We start from the raw sequence: 26971 nt of genomic DNA, 5'->3' as shown, positions 1-26971 counted from the left end.
ACGACAGCCAGAAGAGCTTCACCAAGGTAAAACCATACTAAACTTCTCAACTCAAAGCTCAGACTTCCTTTTCTAAAGAGCAGGAGAGTCAGATTCTTTTATCTAAGCCTTTTAGCATTATACTTATTTAGAATACCTATTGATTGAAGCTCCGCCTTCTAAATTTAAGAGCCAATCACTATTCGGTAAAGTCAGCGCGTCACTGCACTGCAGTTGAAACAGTTGTAGTCAGATTTCATTGGTGATATCAGATATGAAATTTAATCGTAAGTTTGGAGAATTTGATGTTTCCCCGTTCAAAGAGATAGGAGCTTCACTTGTGTTTCAAAGATGGCCGCAGAGTGAAATGACTCGCTTTAAAGAGACTTTGACTAAATGTCTTTTCCAACTTCAGAGCCGATCGCACAAGTACATCTGCAAGATGTCTGTTAAAGATCGCTGTTAAAGATCTGGAAAGCGTCTGCTGTGTACAAACATCTGATAGACGTCAGATTTACATTCATTCTAAATCATAAACATCTTTAAGACCTTGTCTAAATGTCTATTTGACATCTGATAGAAAACGTCCTATGACGTATGGCAGATGAGCAAACACTCAAAAAAATAATTTTGATGTCTAAAAGACGTCTCTGTGATGCACGTGTGCTATCAGAGCTTGTTTACAAGCTTTACACGTTTTCCGCAGCTTGAAACACTGAATGAGTGATTACATGAGACATAAAGCTGATACTTCATTAAAAGGCAACAGAGCACAAAGCTTGTTGCGATTACTGGACGGCAAGTGCGCTACAAATAATAAGTTCACGCATTAACTGAACAGCATATAGACTAAAGATCAACAATACTGCTAATATCCACACAGCCAACAGCTTTACCTGTAGTTGTTGTTTAATTAAGATCAGTATTGTTTAAGCTGGTGCTCAGCGAAGTGTCAGTTGAGCTTATTTCATGTTTTCCTCTTGTGATTCCAGGCCAGAAACATCGCTCTATGTCTGGAATTCAGAGATTCGGATGAAGAGGACGCTCTCCCTCTGAAGGTAATGTCCCACACAAACGCTCAATCAATCCTAGGAGTGATTTTATCACAGTTAAAGGGGTCATATGATGTTGCTCAAAAGAACATTATGTAGTGTTCGGTTTAAGGTTAGAAAACACATTATTTTCCACATACTGTACATTATTGGTTCTCCTCTATGCCCCGCCTTCTGAAACGAATTGTTTTTTACAAAGCTCATCGTTCTGAAAAGCGAGGTATGCTCTGATTGGCCAGCTATCCAGGGCGATGTGATTGGCCGAATGGCTCAAGCATGTGAAAGAAATGTTACACACCTTGTAATACTGTGATGCATGTCCCGGTCATAACACCGGCTAAAACAATGAAACCCATTGCGAAACATTTCTTGCATCCAGTGGGGACATAATTATGGATTATAATGACTTATACTGTGTTTTATGTGTTGCATTGCATCGTTCCACATAAACATAAAACCATGTCTGCATTCATGATCGGAGAAACTACAAACAACACCGGTGGTTCTCAATTCAAGTTCTCGCGCCCCCCAGCTCTGCATATTTTGTCTGAAGCCATAAGAGAAACATACAAAATGTGCAGAGCAGGAGGCGCGAGGACTGGAATTGAGTATCCTACACTGCTCAAAACTCACGTTTGAATCATCAGTGGCAAATCCTTTACATATGTAAACGTACTTACAGACCGTGAGGCAGAAGCGCCTGCATTGTAGTCTTCCCTCTCAGGATCAGGAAACAGTCACACTAAATTTTTGGTATGAACTGTTCTTGAACAGTGTTGTAAATACAACTTAACCATTGATTTCTAGTTGCGTCCTCTTTTGGAAGAACAAAAAAGTAGCTTCGCTTTCACAACAAAACACACAGCGTCTCCACGACATGGCGGCAACAGCAGCAGCATTACTACAGTGAGAATCAAAGTTACGTCTTCTTTCTTTGCGTGAACATTTGGGTGGTGTTATGCAAATATTTCCACATAGTGATGTAGACATGTGGGGGCGTGTTTAAACGAAGTGTTTAAGGGGGGCGTGGGAAAGTCTTAACTTTTATAAAGAAAATCTCTTTGGGTTTGAGACTTTAGTCTTTGCAACTTTACAGATCTTATCTGTTCATTAACAGCTTGTAACATTTCAAAGAGAAAGGAAAACTTGAAAATGCATCATATGTCAGCTTTAAGGGGTATGGCCTCCAGAAACTACTTTTTTTATTGTTCATCAAAGAATCCAAAGAAAATGTATCACAGTTTCTACAAAAATATTAAGCAGCACAACTGTTTTCAGTATTGATAATAAATAATTGTTTAATGTTCCCTGAACATCAAATCAGTCCATAAGAATGATTTCTGAAGGATCATGTAACACTGAAGACTGGAGTAATGATGCTGAAAATACAACTTTATATCACAGGAATGAATGAAATTTTACAAAACATGTATATATACATTATATATTATTACATACAATAATATGTAATAATATGTCACAATACTGCTGTTTTTACTGCATTTTTTGTCAAATAAATGCAGTCTTGGAGAGCAATGAATGATAATTATTTATAGTCATTACATTTATTAAGATTTGAATCACAATAACTCTTCCACTAGGTGATTAACTGTGCGTGATGCGGTCTGCTCTGTGTTTTGTCAGTGTATATACGGGCGTCCAGGAGGGCCTCTGTTCTGTAAGAAAGCGTTTGCTGCGGTCTTACACCATCAGCAAAACCCAGAGTTTTATGAAGAGGTGAGACGTTTACCTCTGAGCTCTATATCCACTGCATGTTTGTGAGTTTGCAGTGCTTACGGTCAAACTGTTGTGTTGTCTGTGTGTTTGAGCGCTTGTTTTTATCATGTCCAGTTTAAGATAGAGCTGCCGGCTCAGCTGACGGACAGACATCATCTTCTGTTCACTCTCTATCACATCAGCTGTGACAGCAACAGCAAAGCCAGCACTAAGAGACGAGAACAGGTGGAGACACAAGGTGAGACACACACTCACATAAGACCTTCTGAAAGAAGCCTTAACCACTGGGCTGAAAATACACAGTGAAGGAGTAAAAAGGGAATCGATATTTAGATCCATTATTACTAAAAGAACTGAATGTGTGGGATGCATACATTGGCATTTTTAGGTACCCCGTTTCTTGCAATGTACCATTCTACCCACTCATTATGTGTTGTGTTGTATGTGTGTGTGTGTGTGTGTGTAGTGGGTTATGCGTGGCTCCCCTTGTTGAAGGATGGCAGAGTCATCATGAATGAACAGCAGGTGGCAGTGGCTGCAAACCTGCCATCAGGTTACTTGAGCTACCAGGACAACAGCAGCAAGGTGAGAGACCCAAACACTGATTTTGATCATGTTGCTTTTTTGGTGGTGTTTGGTGTGTGTGTGTGTGTGTGTGTGTGTGTGTGTGTTGATTTGTTGGTTTCTCTTGTTGCTTTGTGTTGTTTGTTTGTTTTGTTGTATTGTTGTGGTTTTGTTTTGTTTAGTTTTGTTTGTGGTGTTGTCTTTTGTGTGTGTACATGTGATTCCATTGTTTTTTTTGTGTGTGTTTTTTGTATTGTTGTGGTTTTCATCAGAATACTCCATCTGCCGTTATATGAAGCGACGGGAACAATGTCCTCTGTGTCACTCCATAGGAGGAGACCGTTGACAAAGGAATTATTGAATAGTCATTATTTTTGTTTTCTTTGCTTACAAAAAATCTTCCCGTCGCTTCATTTAACCCAGATTGCACGTCTGATGGAGGATGGAGTATTCTAACGACGACTTTTCATACCTTTCCTGGACCTTGACACTGTTATTTACTTGGCAGTCTATGGGACAGTCTCAAGCCTCCAGGTTTTCATCCAAAATATCTTAAATTGTGTTCCAGAGATGAACAGAGCTTTTACGGGTTTGGAACGACATTAAGTTATTAATTAATAAAACTTTCATTTTGGGGTGTAGTAACTCTTTAAGGGGTGAATTAGAAAGGTATTGCAAAATTCACCATTGAAGTATACAGGTACTAGGACTGCACGATTAATCGCATGTGGTTATGAACGCGTAGCTTTTCAGCGAACTACGGCTCTATGTATTAAGTGCGGCTCCATTTGAAAGCAGGTGATGGACATTTACCGCTAATCACAGAACCGGCTTTTCTGACGAGACTCGCATGACAGTCGCATTCGATTAATCGTGCGGCCCTAACAGGTACATATACTCGGAGGGTGAAATTTACATATTATCATGACAGAGCATGAACTTCTACCTAAAGTACCTGAAAATGCATATTTAGAGGCCTACACCAACTGACGATGAGTTTTTTTTTTGTCGACTAAAACCCTAAAATATTTACTTACCGTATCCCCTAAGATTTTAAGTTAATATTTCAGTTGTTTAACAACATATTTGCATGTTCACAGTTGTTGACATGTTGGTTAATGGTCATGTGACGTGGAGGTAAACAAATAAAATATTCCATCTTTTTTAATAAGTGCACTGTAAAACCCGACAAGTTAACTTAACTCAAACCGTTTGAGTAAACAGATTGCCTTGATTTAAACCATGTAAGTTTTGAAACTTTGCATTCAAGTAATTAAGTGATTAACTAAGTGCTGATTGAACATTAGTGATGAACAGCTGCTGTTAACAAACAGAATCACTGAAGAAAATAGAAACACAAGAACTACTACAACTGACTTCAGACACAGCCTTAGATGAAATCAACTGAAATAAAATACATGAAATCTCTCAAGATCTGATTAAACAACCCACAAACAGCATCACCAGCTCCACTTATTAATAACCAGACTGACTTTATTTCTGTCAGACGTCTACAGAAGATCTTATTGAGAATGAACTAAGGTTTAGATGTTGATTTGTTTCATTTGAAGTAACCGTGTTAGAGATCAGTGTTTGCTTTAGTTGGGCTCTTAACCCTTGACTTCTGTCTTTGTGTTTTCTCTGGCTGTTATAACCGTGTGTTTCTAAAACATATTTGTTGTAATTCAAAAGCCCAGAAGAAATGCCATCAGGTGTTAACCTGTACCTAGGTGTAGGTTGTTATACTTTATATTGGTGATGATAATCATCAATTATTGATCCGTACGGAGTCTAATCGCCGATGAAATAGGTGTTGTGTAATTTGATTGATTATAGTAAATGGATAATAAGAGCCAGTGGTTCTGTGATAATCAGTTAATACAAAGACTTTCCAAACAGTTTGGACTTCTATGGTGTCAATTAGTCACACACAGACATCAATAAACAAAAGAATATGAACCTCAACAATGGTGACCATAAAAAAAAAATGCTGTAAAGCATGCTGGGAGCCATGGATGAGTTTTGTAATACAATAGTACCCAGCATGCATTGCAGCATGTTTTTTTTCGTCACCATTGTAGAGGTTCATATTCTGATTATTAATGTCTGTGTTTGACCAACTACTGGCATAGAAGAAAAATGTATGTGTACAAAATGTTTAGAAAGTCATTTTTATATTAACTGATTATCACAGAACCACTGGCTCTTAGTGTCATTTTTTACTAGAACCACTTCTACAAATTACACTACACCTACTTCATCAAAGATTAGACTCTGTACGGCTCAATAATTGTGAATAATAATAATGAATAATTATCATCACCAATATAAAGTATAACAACCTACACCTAGGTACAGGTTAACACCTGATGGCATTTCTTCTGGGCTTTTGAATTACAACAAATATGTTTTAGAAACACATGGTTATAACAGCCAGAGAAAAGACTAAGACAGAAGTCAAGGGTCAAGAGCCCAACTAAAGCAAACACTGATCTCTAACATGGTTACTTCAAATGAAACAATAAATCAACATCTAAACCTTAGTTCATTCTCAATAAGATCTTCTGTAGACGTCTGACAGAAATAAAGTCAGTCTGGTTATTAATAAGTGGAGCTGGTGATGCTGTTTGTGGGTTGTTTAATCAGATCTTGAGAGATTTCATGTATTTTATTTCAGTTGATTTCATCTAAGGCTGTGTCTGAAGTCAGTTGTAGTAGTTCTTGTGTTTCTCTTTTCTTCAGTGATTCTGTTAACAGCAGCTGTTCATCACTAATTCTCAATCAGCACTTAGTTAATCTTAATTGCAATGTATATCTTCTTTCAGTGAACTCAACTGAATTAAGTTCAGAGTACTCATAACTGTTAGTTTTTTCAACTTAAACGGTTTAAGGCAATCGGTTTCCTCAAACGGTTTGAGTTAACATAACTTGTCAGGTTTGAGTGAGGCTGTGTCTGAAGTCAGCTGTAGTTCCTTTCTCTCTTTTCTTCAGTAATTCTGTTTGTTAACAGCAGGTGTTCATCACTAAACTCAATTATCACTCAATTAATCACTTAATTACTTAATTGCAATGTATATCTTCTTTCAGTGAACTCAACTGAATTAAGTTCAAAGTACTCATAACTGTGAGTTTTTTCAACTTAAACGGTTTAAGGCAATCGGTTTCCTCAAATGGTTTGAGTTAACATAACTTAAGGATATCTGTTTACTCAAACCGTTTGAGTTAAGTTTACTTGTCGGGTATTACAGTCAAGGCAATCGGTTTACTCAAACGGTTTGAGTTAAGTTAACTTGTCGGGTTTTACAGTGTGTTACATTTTGATTGTTGCATTTAAAAAAATTGCATGTTATGTACAGTACTATTGTAATAACAATTAATTATGCATAATTATATGCAAGTAACCCTAAGCCAAACCCTAATCCTTACCCTGACCATATAGTAAGCACATGTTGTTAATTAATATTACTCAGTATGTATATGTATAATTACACTGTAACAAGGACACAAATAAAGTGTAAATACATTTTATGATTTAATGAATAGCTTTTCACACAACCCCCTGCAGTTCCCTCTAAAACCCCCAGAGGTTCATGAACACGGTTTGAGAAACCCTGGTTTGAAGAGTCTAGCTGTCTAAAGTGTGTGTGTGTGTGTGTGTGTGTGTGTGTGTGTGTGTGTGTGTGTGTGTGTGTGTGTGTGTGTGTGTGTGTGTGTGTGTGTGTGTGTGTGTGTGTGTGTGTGTGTGTGTGTGTGTGTGTGTGTGTGTGTGTGTTTCAGCAGCACACTGGTCAAGAGGTGAAGTGGGTGGATGGAGGAAGGCCTCTGCTCAAAGTCTCCACACAGCTGGTGTCCACTGTATACACACAGGTATGACGTGTCTCAGATCAGACTTGCCACAAAGTAAACAGGTGCAAAATGTGATATCAAGTGTTAATACATACATATATATATAAATGCAGGCTTGATGAGCAGAAGAAACTTCTTTTAAAAACATAAAAAATAGTAATGTTTCCAAACTTTTGGTCTGTACCGTATATATATATATATATATATATTTATTTATTTATTTATTTATTTCTGATCAGGATCAGCATCTGCATAACTTCTTTCATCACTGCCAGAGTATTGATTCCACAAGCCAGTCACGAGGAGAACTGATCAAATACCTGAAGGTATTTGCTGTTTGAAGCTTGGAGGTGTTTGCTCTGTCTGCGTTAGCAGGCGTTTCTCACCCAGCTCATCCTGAGATCACAGTTCGATCTCTCTCATCTTCTGTAGAGTCTGCATGCCATGGAGGCTCATGCGATGGTGAAGTTCCTCCCCACCATACTGAACCAGCTGTTTCGTGTGCTCACCATCGCCGGTCAGGATGATGTTGCTGTGAACGTCACCAGGTCTGTACCGAGCAGCTGTCAGCTCTCTGCTACTGTCTTATTTTAGTAGTTTTGGTAGCTCTTTAAAATAAGTTTCATTAGTTAACATGAACACTTGTCACATGAACTAAGCATAAACAATATTTCTGCAGCATCTCTTAGTCTTAGTTAACATTAATTTCAACATTTAATAATGCATTATTAAAATCAAAAGTTGTGCTTTTTAACATTAGTTAATGCACTGTGAATTAACATGAACTAACAATTAACAACAATATTTTCATTAACAAAGATGAATAATTACAGTAATGTACTGTTCATGGTTCGTTCATGGTACTTAATACATTAACTTATGGATTGTATCGTGGTTTTTATTAATATTTTGAATTCGATTTTTTTATTGTATTTTCAAGTTTCATTTTTAGTTATTTTTTTTATGTGTGTTTTTTTATAATACTATTTAGTTTACACTTATTTTTATATCTTATTTTATTAATTTGCCAAGACAACATTTCAAATTTTGCTTGCTTAAAGTTTTTTCATCTAATGTTGTTTAGTTTAGTTTAGTTTAGTTTAGTTTAGTTTAGTTTAGTTTGCTTTACTTTGCTTTGGTTTAGTTTAGTTTAGTTTAGTTTAGTTTAGTTTAGTTTAGTTTAGTTTAGTTTAGTTTGCTTTACTTTGCTTTGGTTTAGTTTAGTTTAGTTTAGTTTAGTTTAGTTTAGTTTAGTTTAGTTTAGTTTAGTTTAGTTTAGTTTGCTTTGCTTTAGTTTAGTTTAGTTTAGTTTAGTTTAGTTTAGTTTAGTTTAGTTTAGTTTAGTTTAGTTTAATTTGCTTTGCTTTGCTTTGCTTTGGTTTAGTTTAGTTTAGTTTAGTTTAGTTTAGTTTAGTTTAGTTTAGTTTAGTTTAGTTTGCTTTGCTTTAGTGTAGTTTAGTTTAGTTTAGTTTAGTTTAGTTTAGTTTAGTTTAGTTTAGTTTAATTTGCTTTGCTTTGCTTTGCTTTGGTTTAGTTTAGTTTAGTTTAGTTTAGTTTAGTTTAGTTTAGTTTAGTTTGCTTTGCTTTAGTGTAGTTTAGTTTAGTTTAGTTTAGTTTAGTTTAGTTTAGTTTAGTTTAGTTTAGTTTGCTTTGCTTTGCTTTAGTTTAGTTTAGTTTAGTTTAGTTTAGTTTAGTTTGCTTTGCTTTGCTTTGCTTTAGTTTAGTTTAGTTTAGTTTAGTTTAGTTTAGTTTAGTTTGCTTTGCTTTGCTTTAGTTTAGTTTAGTTCAGTTTAGTTTAGTTTAGTTTGCTTTTCTTTTCTTTAGTTTAGTTTAGTTTAGTTTAGTTTAGTTTAGTTTAGTTTAATTTAGTTAAGTTTAGTTTGCTTTGCTTTGCTTTGCTTTGCTTTAGTTTAGTTTGCTTTGCTTTGCTTTGCTTTGCTTTGCTTTTCTTTAGTTTAGTTTAGTTTAGTTTAGTTTAGTTTAGTTTAGTTTAGTTTAGTTTAGTTTAGTTTAGTTTAGTTTGCTTTACTTTGCTTTGCTTTGCTTTAGTTTAGTTTAGTTTAGTTTGCTTTACTTTGCTTTGCTTTGCTTTAGTTTAGTTTAGTTTAGTTTGCTTTGCTTTGCTTTGGTTTGCTTTGCTTTAGTTTAGTTTAGTTTAGTTTAGTTTAGTTTAGTTTAGTTTAGTTTAGTTTAGTTTAGTTTAGTTTAGTTTAGTTTGCTTTGCTTTGCTTTGCTTTAGTTTAGTTTTTACTTTGCTTTGCTTTGCTTTGCTTTGCTTTGCTTTAGTTTAGTTTAGTTTAGTTTAGTTTAGTTTAGTTTAGTTTGCTTTACTTTGCTTTAGTTTAGTTTAGTTTAGTTTAGTTTAGTTTAGTTTAGTTTGCTTTGCTTTGCTTTGCTTTAGTTTAGTTTAGTTTAGTTTAGTTTGCTTTGCTTTGCTTTAGTTTAGTTTTTACTTTGCTTTGCTTTGCTTTAGTTTAGTTTAGTTTAGTTTAGTTTGCTTTGCTTTGCTTTGCTTTGCTTTAGTTTAGTTTAGTTTGCTTTGCTTTGCTTTGCTTTGCTTTAGTTTAGTTTAGTTTAGTTTAGTTTAGTTAGCTTTGCTTTAGTTTAGTTTAGTTTAGTTTAGTTTGCTTTGCTTTAGTTTAGTTTAGTTTGCTTTAGTTTAGTTTAGTTTAGTTTAGTTTAGTTTAGTTTGCTTTGCTTTGCTTTAGTTTGCTTTGCTTATTTTAGTTTGCTTTGCTTTAGTTTAGTTTAGTTTAGTTTAGTTTAGTTTGCTTTGCTTTGCTTTGCTTTGCTTTGCTTTGCTTTGCTTTAGTTTAGTTTGCTTTGCTTTGCTTTAGTTTAGTTTAGTTTAGTTTGCTTTAGTTTAGTTTAGTTTAGTTTAGTTTAGTTAAGTTTAGTTTGCTTTGCTTTGCTTTGCTTTGCTTTGCTTTGCTTTGCTTTAGTTTAGTTTAGTTTAGTTTAGTTTAGTTTAGTTTAGTTTAGTTTAGTTTAGTTTGCTTTGCTTTGCTTTAGTTTAGTTTAGTTTAGTTTGCTTTGCTTTGCTTTAATTTAGTTTAGTTTAGTTTGCTTTGCTTTGCTTTGCTTTGCTTTAGTTTAGTTTAGTTTAGTTTGCTTTGCTTTGCTTTGCTTTAGTTTAGTTTGATTTGCTTTAGTTTGCTTTAGTTTAGTTTAGTTTAGTTTGCTTTGCTTTGCTTTGCTTTGCTTTAGTTTAGTTTAGTTTAGTTTAGTTTAGTTTAGTTTAGTTTGCTTTGCTTTGCTTTGCTTTGCTTTGCTTTGCTTTAGTTTAGTTTGCTTTGCTTTAGTTTGCTTTAGTTTAGTTTAGTTTAGTTTAGTTTAGTTTAGTTTAGTTTGCTTTGCTTTGCTTTGCTTTGCTTTGCTTTAGTTTAGTTTAGTTTAGTTTAGTTTAGTTTAGTTTAGTTTGCTTTGCTTTAGTTTAGTTTAGTTTAGTTTAGTTTAGTTTAGTTTAGTTTAGTTTAGTTTGCTTTGCTTTAGTTTAGTTTAGTTTAGGTTTTGGGATTTAGCTGTTTTGGGTTTTGGTTTTAGCTAATGATAAAACCCTGTTCCTCATTCTGTCTCTTCTCTCATCAGGGTGATGATTCATGTCGTGGCTCAGTGTCATGAAGAGGGTCTGGAGCATCACTTGCGTTCTTATGTAAAGGTGCGCTGCATCATGATTCATCACATTTAGCTTGTGATGTCAAACAAGTATTTTTGATTATAACCCTTTGTAATCAACAATCTTGTTTTATTGTGTTTTGTTTTTGAGTAGTATGTTTTGAAGGCGGAGACAAACTTAACCAATGGTAAAACTGTCCACGAGGAACTGGCAAAAACCATGACCACCATCCTGAAACCCTCCACTGACTTCCTCACCAGCAACAAACTACTGAAGGTACAGCCAGCGAATCAGATTCAACATCCCTCACAATGAAGAAGAACACGTCAAGTTTGTTTCATTAACTAACCTTAGGTTCATGTTTTTTAAGTTGACATATAATAAGTATAATCAAATCAGTGTACTAATAGTATAATTGTAAGTGTACTTTTTCAAAACTTCCTACTTTTTAGTTCAGAAAAGTATACTTTTAAGTGTACTTAAAGTGTAACTGTGGTCATATTGTCTACACAGCTAGTTAACATTTCAGTTTTTCTCAGTATTGCAACTATACAGTGGGCTATACTGCAAATGAACTTATTAGTTTAATAGTAGTTAAATGTACTTCTAGCTGTCTACTGAGTTAATAAAAGTACACTGTATAATAGTTTAACAGGTTTTGTGTTGAAAGTTTACTTGTACTGTAGGTTTACTTTACTTTATCCAAGGTTTCTCTATATCATTGTGCAGTCTCTGTGTATGTCTGTGATAAGTACATAAACACTGAGGTATACTCTTTTATTCATAGTTTTAAAGAAGTATACTAATAGCACTCTTGAATAAATGTGTAAGGACCATGGCAGTGTTGATGGTTTAGTGGCTGTTGCATGTGTAATAGGTTCTGTATGTCCTCATGAATCTGTGTGGTTTCTCCTCTAGTACTCCTGGTATTTCTTTGAGGTTTTAGTCAAGTCTATGGCTCAGTACTTGATTGAGACGGGCAAGGCCAAGGTGAGGATGGGTAACATCACAGCAAACAAACACAAGACATATGTTCTGAAAATGTAAAAATCAAACCAGAAGTCCATAAATCTGATGTTTTTTTCCATGTCAGTTGTGAAATAACCCCCTGTGATGTGACCCCTGCCGTGTCCTTTAGGTGTCTAGGAGCCAGCGTTTCTCCGCTTCATTCTATCACTCCGTGGAGACCTTGGTGACCATGCTAATGCCTCATATCACACAGAAATACAAAGACAACCTGGACGCAACACGAAACGCCAATCACAGCCTTGCTGTCTTCATCAAGGTGAGCCGAGCTGCTGTTCTGCTCTCACAATATGAGGAAGCCATCAAGCATCAAGGCTCGAGATCTGAAAGTTTTAATTTTATCTTTTGCTTTGCTTTGCTTTGCTTTTGTTTTGCTTTGCTTTGCTTTTGTTTTGCTTTGCTTTGCTTTCATTTGTTTTGATTTTGCTTTTGCTGTGTTTTGCTTTCATTGCTTTTGCTTTTGCTTTGCTTTGCTTTGTTTTGTTTTGCTTTCAATTGTTTTGCTTTTGCTTTGTTTTTTGTTTTGCTTTCAATTGTTTTGCTTTTGCTTTGTTTTGCTTTGCTTTCATTTGTTTTGCTTTTACTTTGTTTTGTTTTGTTTTGCTTTCAATTGTTTTGTTTTGTTTTGCTTTCAATTGTTTTGCTTTGCTTTTGCTTTATTTGTTTTGCTTTGCTTTCATTTGTTTTGCTTTTGCTTTGTTTTGTTTTGCTTTCAATTGTTTTGCTTTTGCTTTTGCTTTGTTTTGCTTTCAATTGTTTTGCTTTTGCTTTGTTTTGCTTTTGCTTTGTTTTGTTTTGCTTTCAATTGTTTTGCATTTGCTTTGTTTTTTGTTTTGCTTTCAATTGTTTTGCTTTTGCTTTGCTTTGGTTTTGCTTTGTTTTGCTTTGCTTTCATTTGTTTTGCTTTGCTTTGTTTTGTTTTGCTTTGCTTTTGCTTTATTTGTTTTGTTTTGCTTTCAATTGTTTTGCTTTTGCTTTGTTTTGCTTTGCTTTCAATTGTTTTGCTTTTGCTTTGCTTTGCTTTTGCTTTGTTTTGCTTTGCTTTGCTTTTGCTTTGTTTTGTTTTGCTTTCAATTGTTTTGCTTTGCTTTGTTTTGTTTTGTTTTGCTTTTGCTTTTGCTTTGCTTTTGCTTTGTTTTGTTTTGCTTTTGTTTTGTTTTTGTTTTGTTTTGTTTTGCTTTCATTTGTTTTGCTTTGCTTTGCTTTAATCCGTGTATCATTCGTTCTTTTGTTTTTCTAATTGAAATCAAAAATGATAAAGCTTCGTTTTCCGATTTTCAAATTTGTGCTAATATCAAAACTAAAAAAACGAATAACAAGCATGTGTGTTTCACTTTGGTGTTTTCGTTCAGTCGCCCATGCGCAAAATTCTATAGTTTCTGTACAGGAATTAGTCTAGTTCACCTGTTTCTGTCAATGCAGTTGGAGCCGAAAAGAGAATTGATTAGTTCTTTATTTTTATTTGATTAATGCCAAGGTACCAAAGATAAAAGTACAGATAATGTCAATATTGCATACAAAGAAGTGGCATTATATGCAAAGCACCATTTACAGACGTATGTAAACATAAAAATAAATAATACTAAACGAAAGCTTTAACAAAATAAATTAAAAAGATGAAATAGCATTGAAAAGATTAAACATTTTTGACAGCCTTAAGATTTTTGGAAGATTAAATAGTTTGGATATACTGTTCTGTTGAACCTCTTTTTTTTTTTTTTTTAAACAATATATAAAGGATTTTGATGCGTGAATTTACTGCGGTGAATATGACATTTTGCAAGAAGTCATAATAGGTTAATAATGAAATATACATTAATTTTGTCTTTTTGAATATTAAAGAAGCCAAACAGTACATCCTTAAAAAGCAGAAAGAAAACCCTGTAGCACACTGCGATAGATAACATTAGAGAATTCATTCCAAAATAGCTGTGTGTGAGGACAGTCCCAAACGATATGTATATCAGTTTCATTAGGGTCACCACAAAAACAACAGCTTGTATCTATGTCTGATTTAAACCTTTTCAAAAACACTTTAGCTGGGTAAAATCTGTGTAACAATTTGAATGAGATGTCTCTAACCTTATTAGTTATTATATATACCAAAGACAGAGTCCATACTTTTTTCCAATCAATATGATCAACCACATTCCTCCAATAAGACACCACATATGGAGTTGTTACACGCTCCTTCTGAAAAAGCGATCTAATCTTATAGTTACGTGATGAAGGATACTGGACAAAGTCGTGGCCTAGTTCTTAGAGAGTGTGACTCCTAACCCTAGGGTTGTGGGTTCGAGTCTTGGGCTGGCTTTACCACGACTGAGGTGCCCTTGAGCAAGGCACCGAACCCCCAATTGCTCGCCGGGTGCCGCAGCATAAATGATGAACACTGCTCCGGGTGTGTGTTCACAGTGTGTGTGTGTTCACTGCTCTGTGTGTGTGCACTTTGGATGGGTTAAATGCAGAGCACAAATTCTGAGTATTGGTCACCATACTTGGCTGTATGTCACATCACTTTTTCACTTTCATGTAACAAAAAGCATAGTTTTCCTACTGGGATTTCAAATGGGTCTAAAGATAAAGATAAAGTGCTGGATGATCTAATGAGTCCCTTGAAAGCATAACAAACTCCTTTAAGGAATAGTGTCCATGATGATGGAGAATTCTTTGGGAGTTACTGGAAAATTAAATTTACATAAGAATTTTTTGTGACTTAAAATAAGACCTTCCAAGTTAAAGAACTAGGAAACAACCAAAACAAATTTCCAAATGAAGTACCGCTGAGAGTTGCTTAAAAATGAATGACCATTCAAGTAATGCCTGTTTAAGAAATTTGGTTAAATTATAAGGGATTCTAGCAATATTATAAATACAGATCAATAGGAAAGGGAGACCACCTAATTTGGAAAAGTAGTCATTGGGGATAAAAATCCATATTGAGTTTGGATTACACAAACACTGTCTAATCCAATTAATTTTGAAAGTGTTGTTCAAAGAAGAGAAATCAAGGAAATTAAACCCATCATAATCATATGTGTTCAAGTACTCTTTATTACCTTTGCTACAACATTCAGTGTATAGAAAATAACCATTATGATAGAAATTTGTACATTTATAAACTGTAAGAAGTAAAAAGCTCAGAAATGCAGTAACTGTAAGAGTAAATAATAATTATAATAATGATGATGATAATAATAATGATTAGGCACCTGTTTGTAAGGAAGCATGTAAATTCATCCATCCAATGCTGTCACGTCACGTGACAAAAGAACGAATGATAGGATAAAGCCTTTTATACAGTCTTTATTATTATTATTAGTATTATTATTAAACAATACAAACATTAAAACATAAAGGCAGTAGGCCTACACTTAAAATCATAAAGACAAATAATAATAATAATAATATACACAGACATTTGTTGCAAGGGTAACTCCAGTCTATGGTCAAAGCTTATGGGTCTGTCACGTGAGGAGCGACTCGAAAACCCGAAAGACTCAAGAGAAGAACTAATCAAATTTTGCACATTTTCACTCCCCGAGACGACTCGTTCTTCCCGAGTCACATTAAAGATTCGTTTGAAATGACCGAATCGTTCAAGAACGACCGTCACTAACTGGCATTAGACGAAAACACCAAAGTGAAAGACACACGCTTGTTATCCGTTTTTTTATTTTTGATATTAGCACAAATTGGAAGTTTGAAAATTGGAAAACGAAGCTTTATCTGTTTTTTCATTTTCGTTTTGGAAACAGATTTAAAAAAAACAAGTCGTTTTTTTTATTTTTCCATTTTTGGTTTCAATTAGAAAAACAAAAGAACGAATGATACACGGGTCCGTGTATCTTTTGGTCATTTGATTTTCTATTTAAAAATAAATAAAGATAAATGAGAAACGGTTTGATTTTCGTTTTTTCGTTTTGTTTAAGAAACGCAAAACGAAAATGTAGCTGGATTTTTCGTATTTTTGTTTGTGGGTAAAAAATGAGATTATGCTTTAATATTTGTTTGAATGTGTGGGCGGCGCTGAAACGCCCCTTTCATCCCTTCTGTACTGCACCGACAAGCGGCAACCGCAAGCTCAGTTCATTTTCACCGGGAGAGAAGCGGCAGACAGCAGAGCATATTAATCCCGCGGATTCTATACTAGTGGTGCTTGCAAGATAAAATAATAATAATAATTAATTAATTAATTAATTAAATTAATAATAAAATAAAAAATAATATTATAATTTTCCAGCTGCTGCATGTTATTGACAAAGCAGACTTGACAACTTTATTATTTTAATTATTTTAAGTTTTATTTATTTTATTCTAGGCCATTCATAAAAAAATAAAATAGGAAAAACCCAACCCCACATTTATAATAAAATTTATATTAAAATAAGTTAAGTTTTCCCAATAATTAGTCTACTTTAAATGTTTTAATTATAGGCTATAGGCTACTTAGAATTATGAACTGAATTCACGAATTCTGTAGATGACAGTATGAATATAGTGATGGTGTGACATCATTACAGATAATGAGTTCAGACGGGAAACACTGCACCTCTCGTTGGTTTCATTTGAATTACATAGGCCTAAATATAAAATTATTATTATTATTTTTCTATTTAAATTGATTATTTTAAAAGTAGACATGTCCAGCTAGACATGGTTCGTCTGATGCATGAGCCTGGTTCATTTCTGACGTTTCAGAAAGAAGTTAATGTAGACCGAGATGGCAGAAAGCACATCGTGTTGAGTTTTGTAAGGTTTTCGTGTTATTTAGGGTGTTTTACGATACAAACTGAAGGAGCTGAAGCTCTTTCCCCTGTTTTCGGGATGGAAGGTGTGGATCGGGATCCGCCGATCAGAGAAGTGCAGCAGACTACACTCTACAAGATAAAGCTTCAGTTGCTGTTGTTTGTAATAGCAAATGAAAACATAGGCTACTTGTGAGGTTTTTCTTAAATAGGAATAGAATAAAATTAGTAGGCTAAAAATCCGCATATTTCATGTCATTGTAGATCATATAGGCCTACAGTAAAATTCAAATGTCATTGAATAAATAAATTTCTGTTTGGTCAAAAAAAATTTTTATTTATATATATATAAAATTTATATATATATAAAGCTTGCAAGCACCACTAGTATAGAATCCGCGGGATTAATATCCTCTGCTGTCTGCCGCTTCTCTCCTGGTGAAAATGAACTGAGCTTACGGTTGCCGCTTGTCGGTGCAGTACAGAAGGGATGAAAGGGGCGTTTCAGCGCCGCCCACACATTCAAACAAATATTAAAAAATATTACATATTACAAATATTTTTACCCACAAACAAATATACGAAAAATGCAGCTAAATTTTCGTTTTCCGTTTCTTAAACAAAACGAAAAAACGAAAATCAAACCGTTTCTCATTTATCTTTATTTATTTTTAAATAGAAAATCAAATGACCAAAATATACACACGGATTTGCTTTGCTTTTGCTTTTGCTTTTGCTTTTGCTTTTGCTTTTGCTTTGTTTTGTTTTGTTTTGCTTTGCTTTGCTTTGCTTTCATTTGTATTGCATTTGCTTTGCTTTTGTTTTGCTTTGTTTTATTTTGTTGTTTGCTTTACTTTTATTTGCTTTGCTATTGCTTTTCTTTGTTTTGCTTTGTTTTGCTTTGCTTTGCTTTATTTTATTTTATTTTATTTTGCTTTGTTTTGTTTTGTTTTGCTTTGCTTTGCTTTGCTTTGCTTTGCTTTGCTTTGCTTTGATTTGCTTTGCTTTGTTTTATTTGTTTTGCTTTGCTTTGCTTTGCTTTTATTTTATTTTATATGTATATTTTTTTTTTTATTTTGCTTTATTTTATTTTATTTTGCTTTATTTTATTTTATTTTGCTTTGCTTTGCTTTGCTTTTATTTTATTTTATTTTATTTTATTTTATTTTATTTTATTTTATTTTATTTTATTTTATTTTTGCTTTGCTTTGCTTTGCTTTGATTTGCTTTGTTTTATTTGTTTTGCTTTGCTTTTATTTTAATTTATATATTTTTATTTTTTTTATTTTGCTTTATTTTATTTTATTTTGCTTTATTTTATTTTATTTTGCTTTGTTTTTATTTTATTTTGCTTTGCTTTGCTTTGCTTTGTTTTATTTGTTTTGCTTTGCTTTGCTTTGCTTTTATTTTAATTTATATATTTTTATTTTTTTTTATTTTGCTTTATTTTATTTTATTTTGCTTTATTTTATTTTATTTTGCTTTATTTTATTTTATTTTGCTTTATTTTATTTTATTTTGCTTTATTTTATTTTATTTTGCTTTGTTTTTATTTTATTTTATTTTGCTTTGCTTTTATTTTATTTTATTTTATTTTATTTTATTTTATTTTATTTTATTTTATTTTATTTTATTTTATTTTATTTTATTTTATTTTATTTTATTTTATTTTATTTTATTTTATTTATTTTATTTTATTTTGCTTTGCTTTGCTTTGCTTTGCTTTGCTTTGTTCTGTAGTTAATCCAGCAAAATGTACTTCATTATTAGAATCTTAATTATGTATTCAGATTACATTAACCACAAACCAAATTGCAGCTCTCGTAAAAGCACGCTAGTTTTGTTCTGTAAAGCACTCAATAATTAAAATTTTGAACTTTGTTTTAAAACAAACCTAGAGAATGTTTACAGTGTCTACCATCTTTACCAGTAATAAGTTGTAGGAAGTGTTTGAGGAAGTGTTATTGATGTTGTCTAGAATCAGTCAATAAACTCAACCATTGATCATTTTCACCAGCGCTGTTTCACCTTCATGGACAGAGGCTTCATCTTCAAACAGATCAACAACTACATCAACTGCTTCCTGCCTGGAGACACAAAAGTATTTTGTTCTGCTTTTTTATCTCCGTTTACAACCGAATATGAGAATTATTTATCTTCAAATATATATTCCATCTCAGAAGGATTTCCCATGGTGCAATCTGATGCCTCTCTTTCTCTGATTCTTTCTCACTCAGACGCTGTATGAGTTTAAGTTTGAGTTTCTAAAGGTAGTCTGTAATCATGAGCACTACGTTCCTCTCAATCTGCCCATGCCGTTCGGGAAGGGCCGAATCCAGCGCTTTCAAGGTCAGCCATCGTTAAAGAGAAGAACATTTTTTCAAATGTGAAAAAACGATGTATTAGACATTTTATTGTCTGAATGAGCACATGCTGTTGATGAAGACAGAAGTTGTGTTTTTGGGTTGAACTATTCCGCTATCATTTCTGTTTCCATAGATATAATGCCTGTTGTCTTTATTCCTGTAGTACAGGAGTGACGTTTTGGTGCTGAACACACACACACTTCTCTGTGTCTCTGTCAGATCTTCAGCTGGACTACTCTTTAACTGATGATTTCTGTAAGAATCACTTCCTGGTGGGGCTGTTGCTGAGGGAAGTGGGTGGAGCTGTGCAGGAGTTCAGAGACATCCGTCAGATCGCTGTACAGGTGCTGAAGAACCTGATGATCAAACACGCCTTTGACGATCGCTACTCCTCCAAGGTGAAGAAGCAAGCACAGTCCTTTTGGTATGAACACGTGTGCTCAGAACACAACTCTGAATGTATTAAATATAAAGTGTGTTTTGTCTGTTTTCAGGGTCAGCAGGCTCGCCTGGCTACGCTGTACCTGCCTCTGTTCAGTCTGCTGCTGGAAAACGTCCACAGGCTCAACATTACAGAGGCGTCTCCTGTCACCAACCAGACTAACGTTGTAAGTCTGACACCTAGTGTTTGCTTCAGACTGTGCAGCATTATAGAAGCGCATATTACTACACATGCAGGCTTGTTGCAGGTTTTAATGGATAGTTCACTGAAAATTAAAAGTTGTCATTCCAAACCTGCAGAATGGCCGTGATGATCATGTAATGATGACACCTACAAAAAATGTGGCCAGTCCGGTGGACAGCAGCCTGCAGAAAGAAGTGTTTGGAGTAATATCAGGAACAGGTGAGACACAGCGTCCGAACCAGCTGGATTACTAGATAATTCACACACAATACATTTTTTAAATATATATATATATATATATAGAAAAGTCATTTTAAATATGATACATCAGATGTATTGTATTTAATAAATACAACCCGAATTCCGGAAAAGTTGGGACGTTTTTTAAATTTTAATAAAATGAAAACTAAAAGACTTTCAAATCACATGAGCCAATATTTTATTCACAATAGAACATATATAACATAGCAAATGTTTAAACTGAGAAAGCTTACAATTTTATGCACAAAATGAGCTCATTTCAATTTTGATTTCTGCTACAGGTCTCAAAATAGTTGGGACGGGGCATGTTTACCATGGTGTAGCATCTCCTTTTCTTTTCAAAACAGTTTGAAGACGTCTGGGCATTGAGGCTATGAGTTGCTGGAGTTTTGCTGTTGGAATTTGGTCCCATTCTTGCCTTATATAGATTTCCAGCTGCTGAAGAGTTCGTGGTCGTCTTTGACGTATTTTTCGTTTAATGATGCGCCAAATGTTCTCTATAGGTGAAAGATCTGGACTGCACGCAGGCCAGGTTAGCCCCCGGACTCTTCTACGACGAAGCCATGCTGTTGTTATAGCTGCAGTATGTGGTTTTGCATTGTCCTGCTGAAATAAACAAGGCCTTCCCTGAAATAGACGTTGTTTGGAGGGAAGCATATGTTGCTCTAAAACCTTTATATACCTTTCAGCATTCACAGAGCCTTCCAAAACATGCAAGCTGCCCATACCGTATGCACTTATGCACCCCCATACCATCAGAGATGCTGGCTTTTGAACTGAACGCTGATAACATGCTGGAAGGTCTCCCTCCTCTTTAGCCCGGAGGACACGGCGTCCGTGATTTCCAACAAAAATGTCAAATTTGGACTCGTCTGACCATAAAACACTATTCCACTTTGAAATAGTCCATTTTAAATGAGCCTTGGCCCACAGGACACGACGGCGCTTCTGGACCATGTTCACATATGGCTTCCTTTTTGCATGATAGAGCTTTAGTTGGCATCTGCTGATGGCACGGCGGATTGTGTTTACCGACAGTGGTTTCTGAAAGTATTCCTGGGCCCATTTAGTAATGTCATTGACACAATCATGCCGATGAGTGATGCAGTGTCGTCTGAGAGCCCGAAGACCACGGGCATCCAATAAAGGTCTCCGGCCTTGTCCCTTACGCACAGAGATTTCTCCAGTTTCTCTGAATCTTTTGATGATGTTATGCACTGTAGATGATGAGATTTGCAAAGCCTTTGCAATTTGACGTTGAGGAACATTGTTTTTTAAAGTTTTCCACAATTTTTTTACGCAGTCTTTCACAGATTGGAGAGCCTCTGCCCATCTTTACTTCTGAGAGACTCTGCTTCTCTAAGACAAAGCTTTTATAGCTAATCATGTTACAGACCTGATATCAATTAACTTAATTAATCACTAGATGTTCTCCCAGCTGAATCTTTTCAAAACTGCTTGCTTTTTTAGCCATTTGTTGCCCCCGTGCCAACTTTTTTGAGACCTGTAGCAGGCATTACATTTTAAATGAGCTAATTAAGTGGATAAAAGTGTAAAATTTCTCAGTTTAAACATTTGCTACGTTATCTGTTCTATTGTGAATAAAATATTGGCTCATGTGATTTGAAATTCCTTTAGTTTTCATTTTATTAAAATTTAAAAAACGTCCCAACTTTTCCGGAATTCGGGTTGTATGATCCATCAGGCTCAGTCATCATTGTATTGCATTGCATTAAATGTTTCAAACAATTATGTTTTGTTCATAAACTAAGCATTTAAAAGTCATTTTAAAGACATTATTGAGATATAGAGTGACGAGTGATATTTCTATGATTTTATGCAAGTAATGTTATACTTTTAAAAAGAAACTGAATTTCATCTTACTTTTTGGACATATTAATATCAGCAGCTGCACTACATATAATATTTTTTGCTTATTTTGAGCCTATGAATAAATCTAAGGTGTTTCTTTTCTCCTCAAGTTTGAGCTCAATATTCTATAATATTCCTTGTACTGTATGAGCCATACTGTAAATGTCTGATGTATCAAATATGATACTTTTTTGTCATTTATTTTGTGCAAACATTCAGTAAACTTCAATTTTAAAACAAATGAGATTTTTGACTGTTATCCTTATGTAAGGCTTTACAGGGTTGAAATAATTGTGTTCAGATCATTGTTCTGTGAGTAATATGGTCTGTGCATGATTGTGTCCAGTATATTGATGTGTCTGTGTTTGTCAGTCTCTCCTCACACTCCGACCGTGAGCGCTGTACGAAACACTGACTCACGCAGCTCTCTTATCAGCTCAGACTCTGGGAACGGCCTATCAGAGCGCAGCACTGACAAGCCACTCCCCCTAGACAAGGTACTGCTCACATGACCTGATTTTCACTTTTTAGGTACATTATTAATGATGGACCATTATTATGTTTTGTGTTTACGTGTCGGAGTGTGTGTGTATGGCTTGTACAGTAATCCTTGTATGAACAGGAGTGTGTGTGTGTGTGTGTGTGTGTGTGTGTGTGTGTGTGTGCTAACCTGTGGTTGTGTGTCTCCTGCTGTCGTGGTGCTCAGCGGGAGCGTTTCACTCGCCGTCACTCCGCCAGCGTGCTGCGTTTCTTTACTGACTCAGAGGACACGTCTCTCTCTGCACGTCTCAAACGCCAGACCATGGACTTCTCTCTGCTGTCTACACCGGCTGAGCAACACACACACCCTACACAAGTATTACATCACTGATGACCTATGACCCCTGCCCTGCCGCTCTGCTATTACCACTCACCTTTGACCTCTTACCCTACACTGTCCCAGTCTGACAGTTGGCTTTGCTCATCCTCCGGTCCCTTAGCTAGAAGATCACAATTGACTGTTTTAAAGTGGTAATATTGCATTGCTTTCCCTGAGGGTCTAGAAGATCTTTTGAGGAATATTGGTAACCAAACAGTTGGCGGTAGCCATTAACTTGCATAGTATGGGAAAAAAAAAGATACTATGGAAGGCAATGGCTACCGTAGTACTATTTGGTTACCAACATTCTTTTGTGTTCAACAGAAGGCAGGCTTTTTTTCTCTTCTTGTTGTTTTATAGCAATTGTACCTTTAAGACTTAAATTAATTCCTTACATTTTATATAGCGCTTTTCTAGGCACTCAAAGTGCTTTACATAGTCTGGGGGTATCTCCTGATCCACCACCAGTGTGCAGCATCCACCTGGACGATGCGACAGCAGCAATATTGCGCCAAAACGCCCACCACACACCAGCTTACTGGTGGAGAGGAGACAGAGTGATGAAGTCAATCAGCAGATATGGGGATTGTTAGGAGGCCATGATGGTCGGAGGCCAGTGGGCGAATTTAGCCAGGGTGCCGAGGTCACACCTCTACTCTTTTCGAAAGACATCCTGGGATTTTTACTGACCACAGAGAGTCAGGACCTCGGTTTAACATCTCATCCGAAGGATGGTGCTTGTTGACAGTATAGTGTCCCCATCACTACACTGGGGCGCTAGGACCCACACAGACCACAGGGTGAGCACCCCCTGCTGGCCTCACTAGCACCTCTTCCAGCAGCAACCTAGTTTTTACAGGAGGTCTCCCATCCAGGTACTGACCAGGCTCAGCTCTGCTCAGCTTCAGTGGGAAACTGGTCTTGGGCTCCAGGGTGATATGGCTGCCATCATTACTTTGATATGTAAATTATCTTTCAGTTTTTCAGCTTTAGTAATTACAAAACTGAATGAAAAAGAAATATTCTCGTTGTGAATTAACACTGAGAAATATTCTCAGTATCTGAGTTTCTGAGAGTGATTGAAATCTAGACTGTCAGTGAAAATGATCTTTGATAATGTAAATGTTATTTGCTCTCTTTCTGAACAATGAAAGATTAGTAGCAATATTTATATCACATTAACTTTCAATGTTAAATTCACATTTAATATAAAGTCAGTCGTATTAAAAATATGTTATGGCATGACACCTATATCTGTTACTTAAATAAACAGACAGGGTTTTATAATAAATTACATAAATTGGAGTAAAGGCTGATGAAATATATACATTTATACACACACACATACATTACATACATTTTATCTATATATCTAAATAAAAATAGGCTCAGTATATATGACCCAAAGTAACTAGTAACTAACTACTTGAGTAGATTTTTTATCCGATACTCTTTTACTCTTACTCAAGTAACTATTCAAGACTAGTACTTTTACTTGAGTAAATATTTCTAGAAGTACTTTTACTTTTACTTGAGTACAGTTTTTGGGTACTCTACCCACCTCTGCAGGTTGTTGGGAACACGGTCCATTAGAGCAGGGCTTTTCAAACCATTGTTTGAATGAAAAGTGATTAAAATAAAAACTAAAGCTGAGAAACAAGCTCAGTCACAATCAATAGAAAATAGATCGGTCTTATTAGTGTTAAATACATAAATGTGTATAGAATTGTGTAAAATATGGAAAAACATATTTATAGTCATGTTTTGTTTTTTGTTTTTTTGCAAATAAACAATATTTTAATTGCAGTCAGACCAGAACACCTTCAGTTATCCTCTCATAACTCTGGCTGGTAAATTTTTTTTTTTTTGCACATTATTTAGATAGATGTTGAATAAAATGGCAACTGGTTTTAATATGTAGGCCTTTTTTTCACATAAATGGTCTTTTGCCCTGGAAGTTCGAGTCTTAAGGAATGCATCTAACTCTGTGTCATGATATGGCCTGGTTAAGATATCTTTCAGTGGGGAACAGACATCGTCTGTATTTTATAGATCTTGTGCCTAAATCCACAGCTGATGCTTCCAGTCACAGGAAGCTGAGTCAGTAAATCTGTGGCGCACTGAATGATCTCTCTTTGATATCCTTTCCTTTTGTTGCATTTGAATGAGTCCAAAAACAGTCCTTCAGTCTCCATCTCTGTATCCGCATGATAAATGAAGTGAAAAAACAGACGCATTATTCTGTGGGTTTCATAGTTTCCACACTGTGCTGTCAGAGTGAGGATCTGCTGACAGGGGAACATGGGGGATGTTCTGGCCAGTGCTGTGCGATGGTAGATACATCACTGTAGAGCAGTGTGTGTGTGTGTGTGTAGAGCTGCTCTCCCTGTCTGTAGAGAAAGAGCTGTTCTTGACACACTCTTCAAAATGAAGACAAAAAAATTGATTAAAACGTAAAAAAGCACATAAACTTACTAGCATTAAAATATAAATGAAAGATATAAAACTAAAAGCTTATAATATTTGTTAAGTAATACTAAAATAATACTGGATAACAATGAAATTGCTGTTATTTCAATATATTGCAAAGTCCTTCAGACAAGTGTGACTTAAGTGTCCAGAAGTGTTTTGTGGTTTTGTGAATGTCTGATCTTGTTTTTCTCTGTGTCAGGGTCACGTCGCTGGGGTTCTGGGCAGCTCTTTGCTCCGCTGTGACAAACTGGACCAATCTGAAGTGAAGAACATATTAATGTGCTTCCTGCACGTGCTAAAGAGCATGTCTGAAGGTACACACACATACACACACACACACACACTGGGATGATATGAACGTGCTTGTCGTTTAACTGATACTCTTGCCGTGTGTTAGATGCTCTGTTCAACTACTGGAATAAAGCTTCACCCACAGACCTGATGAACTTCTTCAGTCTGCTAGAGTAAGTGCTGCACTTCACCTCCACAACACACACACACACACACACACACACACACTCATCATTAATTTCTCACCTGATTTCAGGGTGTGTCTTCATCAGTTCAGATACATGGGAAAGAGACACATTGCAAGGTAACGTCTTCTTCCATGTCTTTTTTTTTAAAACAAACATTTACTAACATTGCACATTTATAATAGCAGATTATAAACATATAGTAAGTACAATAGAAATATAAGTAACACATTACAATAAAGTACTAAAAGCTTACTTGAACAATGAGCAGTATGTCTGCAACAGTGTTTATTGATCTTTGAATTAATGTAGGTTAATAAAAATACAATTGTTAATTTTAGTTCAGGTCTATTAAATAAAATCACCAGCTACTTTTGATTGTAATCATGTATTTGTGAATATTGAAATGAACTAGCTAAGATTAATAAAAGCTTTAGTGGAGTTTTTTTTTCATTGTATTTTATGTCAACTTTCATGAAACCCTCTTATCAAGTGTTACACCAATATATCATGTTATAAATACGGTTTCGTAATAGCATGTTTTGACTAAGTAACCATATAGATACCAAGATCAGTTAATAACATACACATATCAGCAGACCACTAATAGTGATCTCAGACGCTGTATTGGTGTCAGAGAGTGTTTAATGAGCTTTTAATAGAAGCTTTTGAAGTTGATGTGAAGTTTTGACCCTGTCTTCAGGACTCTGGAGGGATCAGGGATGGTGGTTCATGAGCGACGCTCTCAGACTCTTCCTGTGTCCCGCAGCAGGACAGGAGCCTTACATATGAGACTGCAGCAGCTCAACAGCCTGGACAACTCCTACACCTACAACCACAGTGAGTCAGACCCAGCTCATACATCTACAGTCCTCTCTTGTCTTTGAATAAAAGACAAGAAGAGAAGGCTTTCTTCTGTTTTACTTTTAACATTTTATGTTGGAAGAGTTGGACTTAATTCGTGAGATCAGTTGAAAACTGGTCGAAGATTATTTAAAGGGAGAGAAAGGAGAAATCCTAGATGAGAGTGTTTCTTCATCATGTCACTTGCTCACCAATGGATCCTCTGCAGTGAATGGGTGCCGTCAGAATGAGAGTCTAAACAGCTGATAAAAACATCACAATAATCCACAAGTATAATAATGCAGACCACTCCAGTCCATCAGTTAATGTGTTGTGAAGTGAAGAGCTGCATGTTTGTCAGAAACAATCCATTATTAAGGCATTTTAACTTGACACTGTCACATTTCCCCAAAACACCACTTGCAGTTCAGAACTCAATCACTTCTTAACCTCTTACATAATCCACCAACTAATTTGTAGAACTCAATATGGTACTTGTAAATGGTTGTAAACAATGATTGATCAGTGGATATTTCTCTCCTGATTCAGATGAGATGACTGGAGAAAGGAATATTATGGTTAGCGAACTCGTATTTTAGCCAGAAGCTAAGTTAAAAAGATTAATTGAA

The 26971-nt window shown here is 35.2% G+C and overlaps 1 protein-coding gene across 6 annotated transcripts in view; it reads left to right on the top strand.

Annotated features, from left to right (window-relative positions):
* Positions 1 to 26971, top strand: part of zmp:0000001200 (dedicator of cytokinesis protein 9) — a 64246-nt gene that overhangs the window by 26533 nt on the left and 10742 nt on the right. For 2 of the 6 annotated variants that reach the window (XM_059561477.1, XM_059561476.1), the window contains exons 8-30: positions 1 to 26; positions 972 to 1037; positions 2676 to 2768; positions 2883 to 3006; positions 3235 to 3353; positions 7110 to 7199; positions 7418 to 7504; positions 7611 to 7726; positions 10767 to 10836; positions 10948 to 11070; positions 11713 to 11784; positions 11933 to 12079; positions 18586 to 18669; positions 18806 to 18917; positions 19154 to 19332; positions 19429 to 19542; positions 19676 to 19778; positions 22065 to 22189; positions 22399 to 22548; positions 25223 to 25337; positions 25421 to 25487; positions 25571 to 25618; positions 26203 to 26339. The exon at positions 1 to 26 is cut by the window's left edge and continues 162 nt beyond it. In XM_059561477.1, the coding sequence (XP_059417460.1) occupies positions 1 to 26; positions 972 to 1037; positions 2676 to 2768; positions 2883 to 3006; positions 3235 to 3353; positions 7110 to 7199; positions 7418 to 7504; positions 7611 to 7726; positions 10767 to 10836; positions 10948 to 11070; positions 11713 to 11784; positions 11933 to 12079; positions 18586 to 18669; positions 18806 to 18917; positions 19154 to 19332; positions 19429 to 19542; positions 19676 to 19778; positions 22065 to 22189; positions 22399 to 22548; positions 25223 to 25337; positions 25421 to 25487; positions 25571 to 25618; positions 26203 to 26339 (2367 nt within the window). The remainder of the gene's footprint in view (positions 27 to 971; positions 1038 to 2675; positions 2769 to 2882; positions 3007 to 3234; positions 3354 to 7109; positions 7200 to 7417; positions 7505 to 7610; positions 7727 to 10766; positions 10837 to 10947; positions 11071 to 11712; positions 11785 to 11932; positions 12080 to 18585; positions 18670 to 18805; positions 18918 to 19153; positions 19333 to 19428; positions 19543 to 19675; positions 19779 to 22064; positions 22190 to 22398; positions 22549 to 25222; positions 25338 to 25420; positions 25488 to 25570; positions 25619 to 26202; positions 26340 to 26971) is intronic. The other 4 variants (XM_059561481.1, XM_059561479.1, XM_059561480.1 and 1 more) reach the window with 2 other exon arrangements.

This window comes from Carassius carassius, chromosome 11 (genome assembly GCF_963082965.1).
Source record: "Carassius carassius chromosome 11, fCarCar2.1, whole genome shotgun sequence".
Taxonomy (NCBI): domain Eukaryota; kingdom Metazoa; phylum Chordata; class Actinopteri; order Cypriniformes; family Cyprinidae; genus Carassius; species Carassius carassius.
This window is presented reverse-complemented; position numbering and strand designations above follow the sequence as displayed.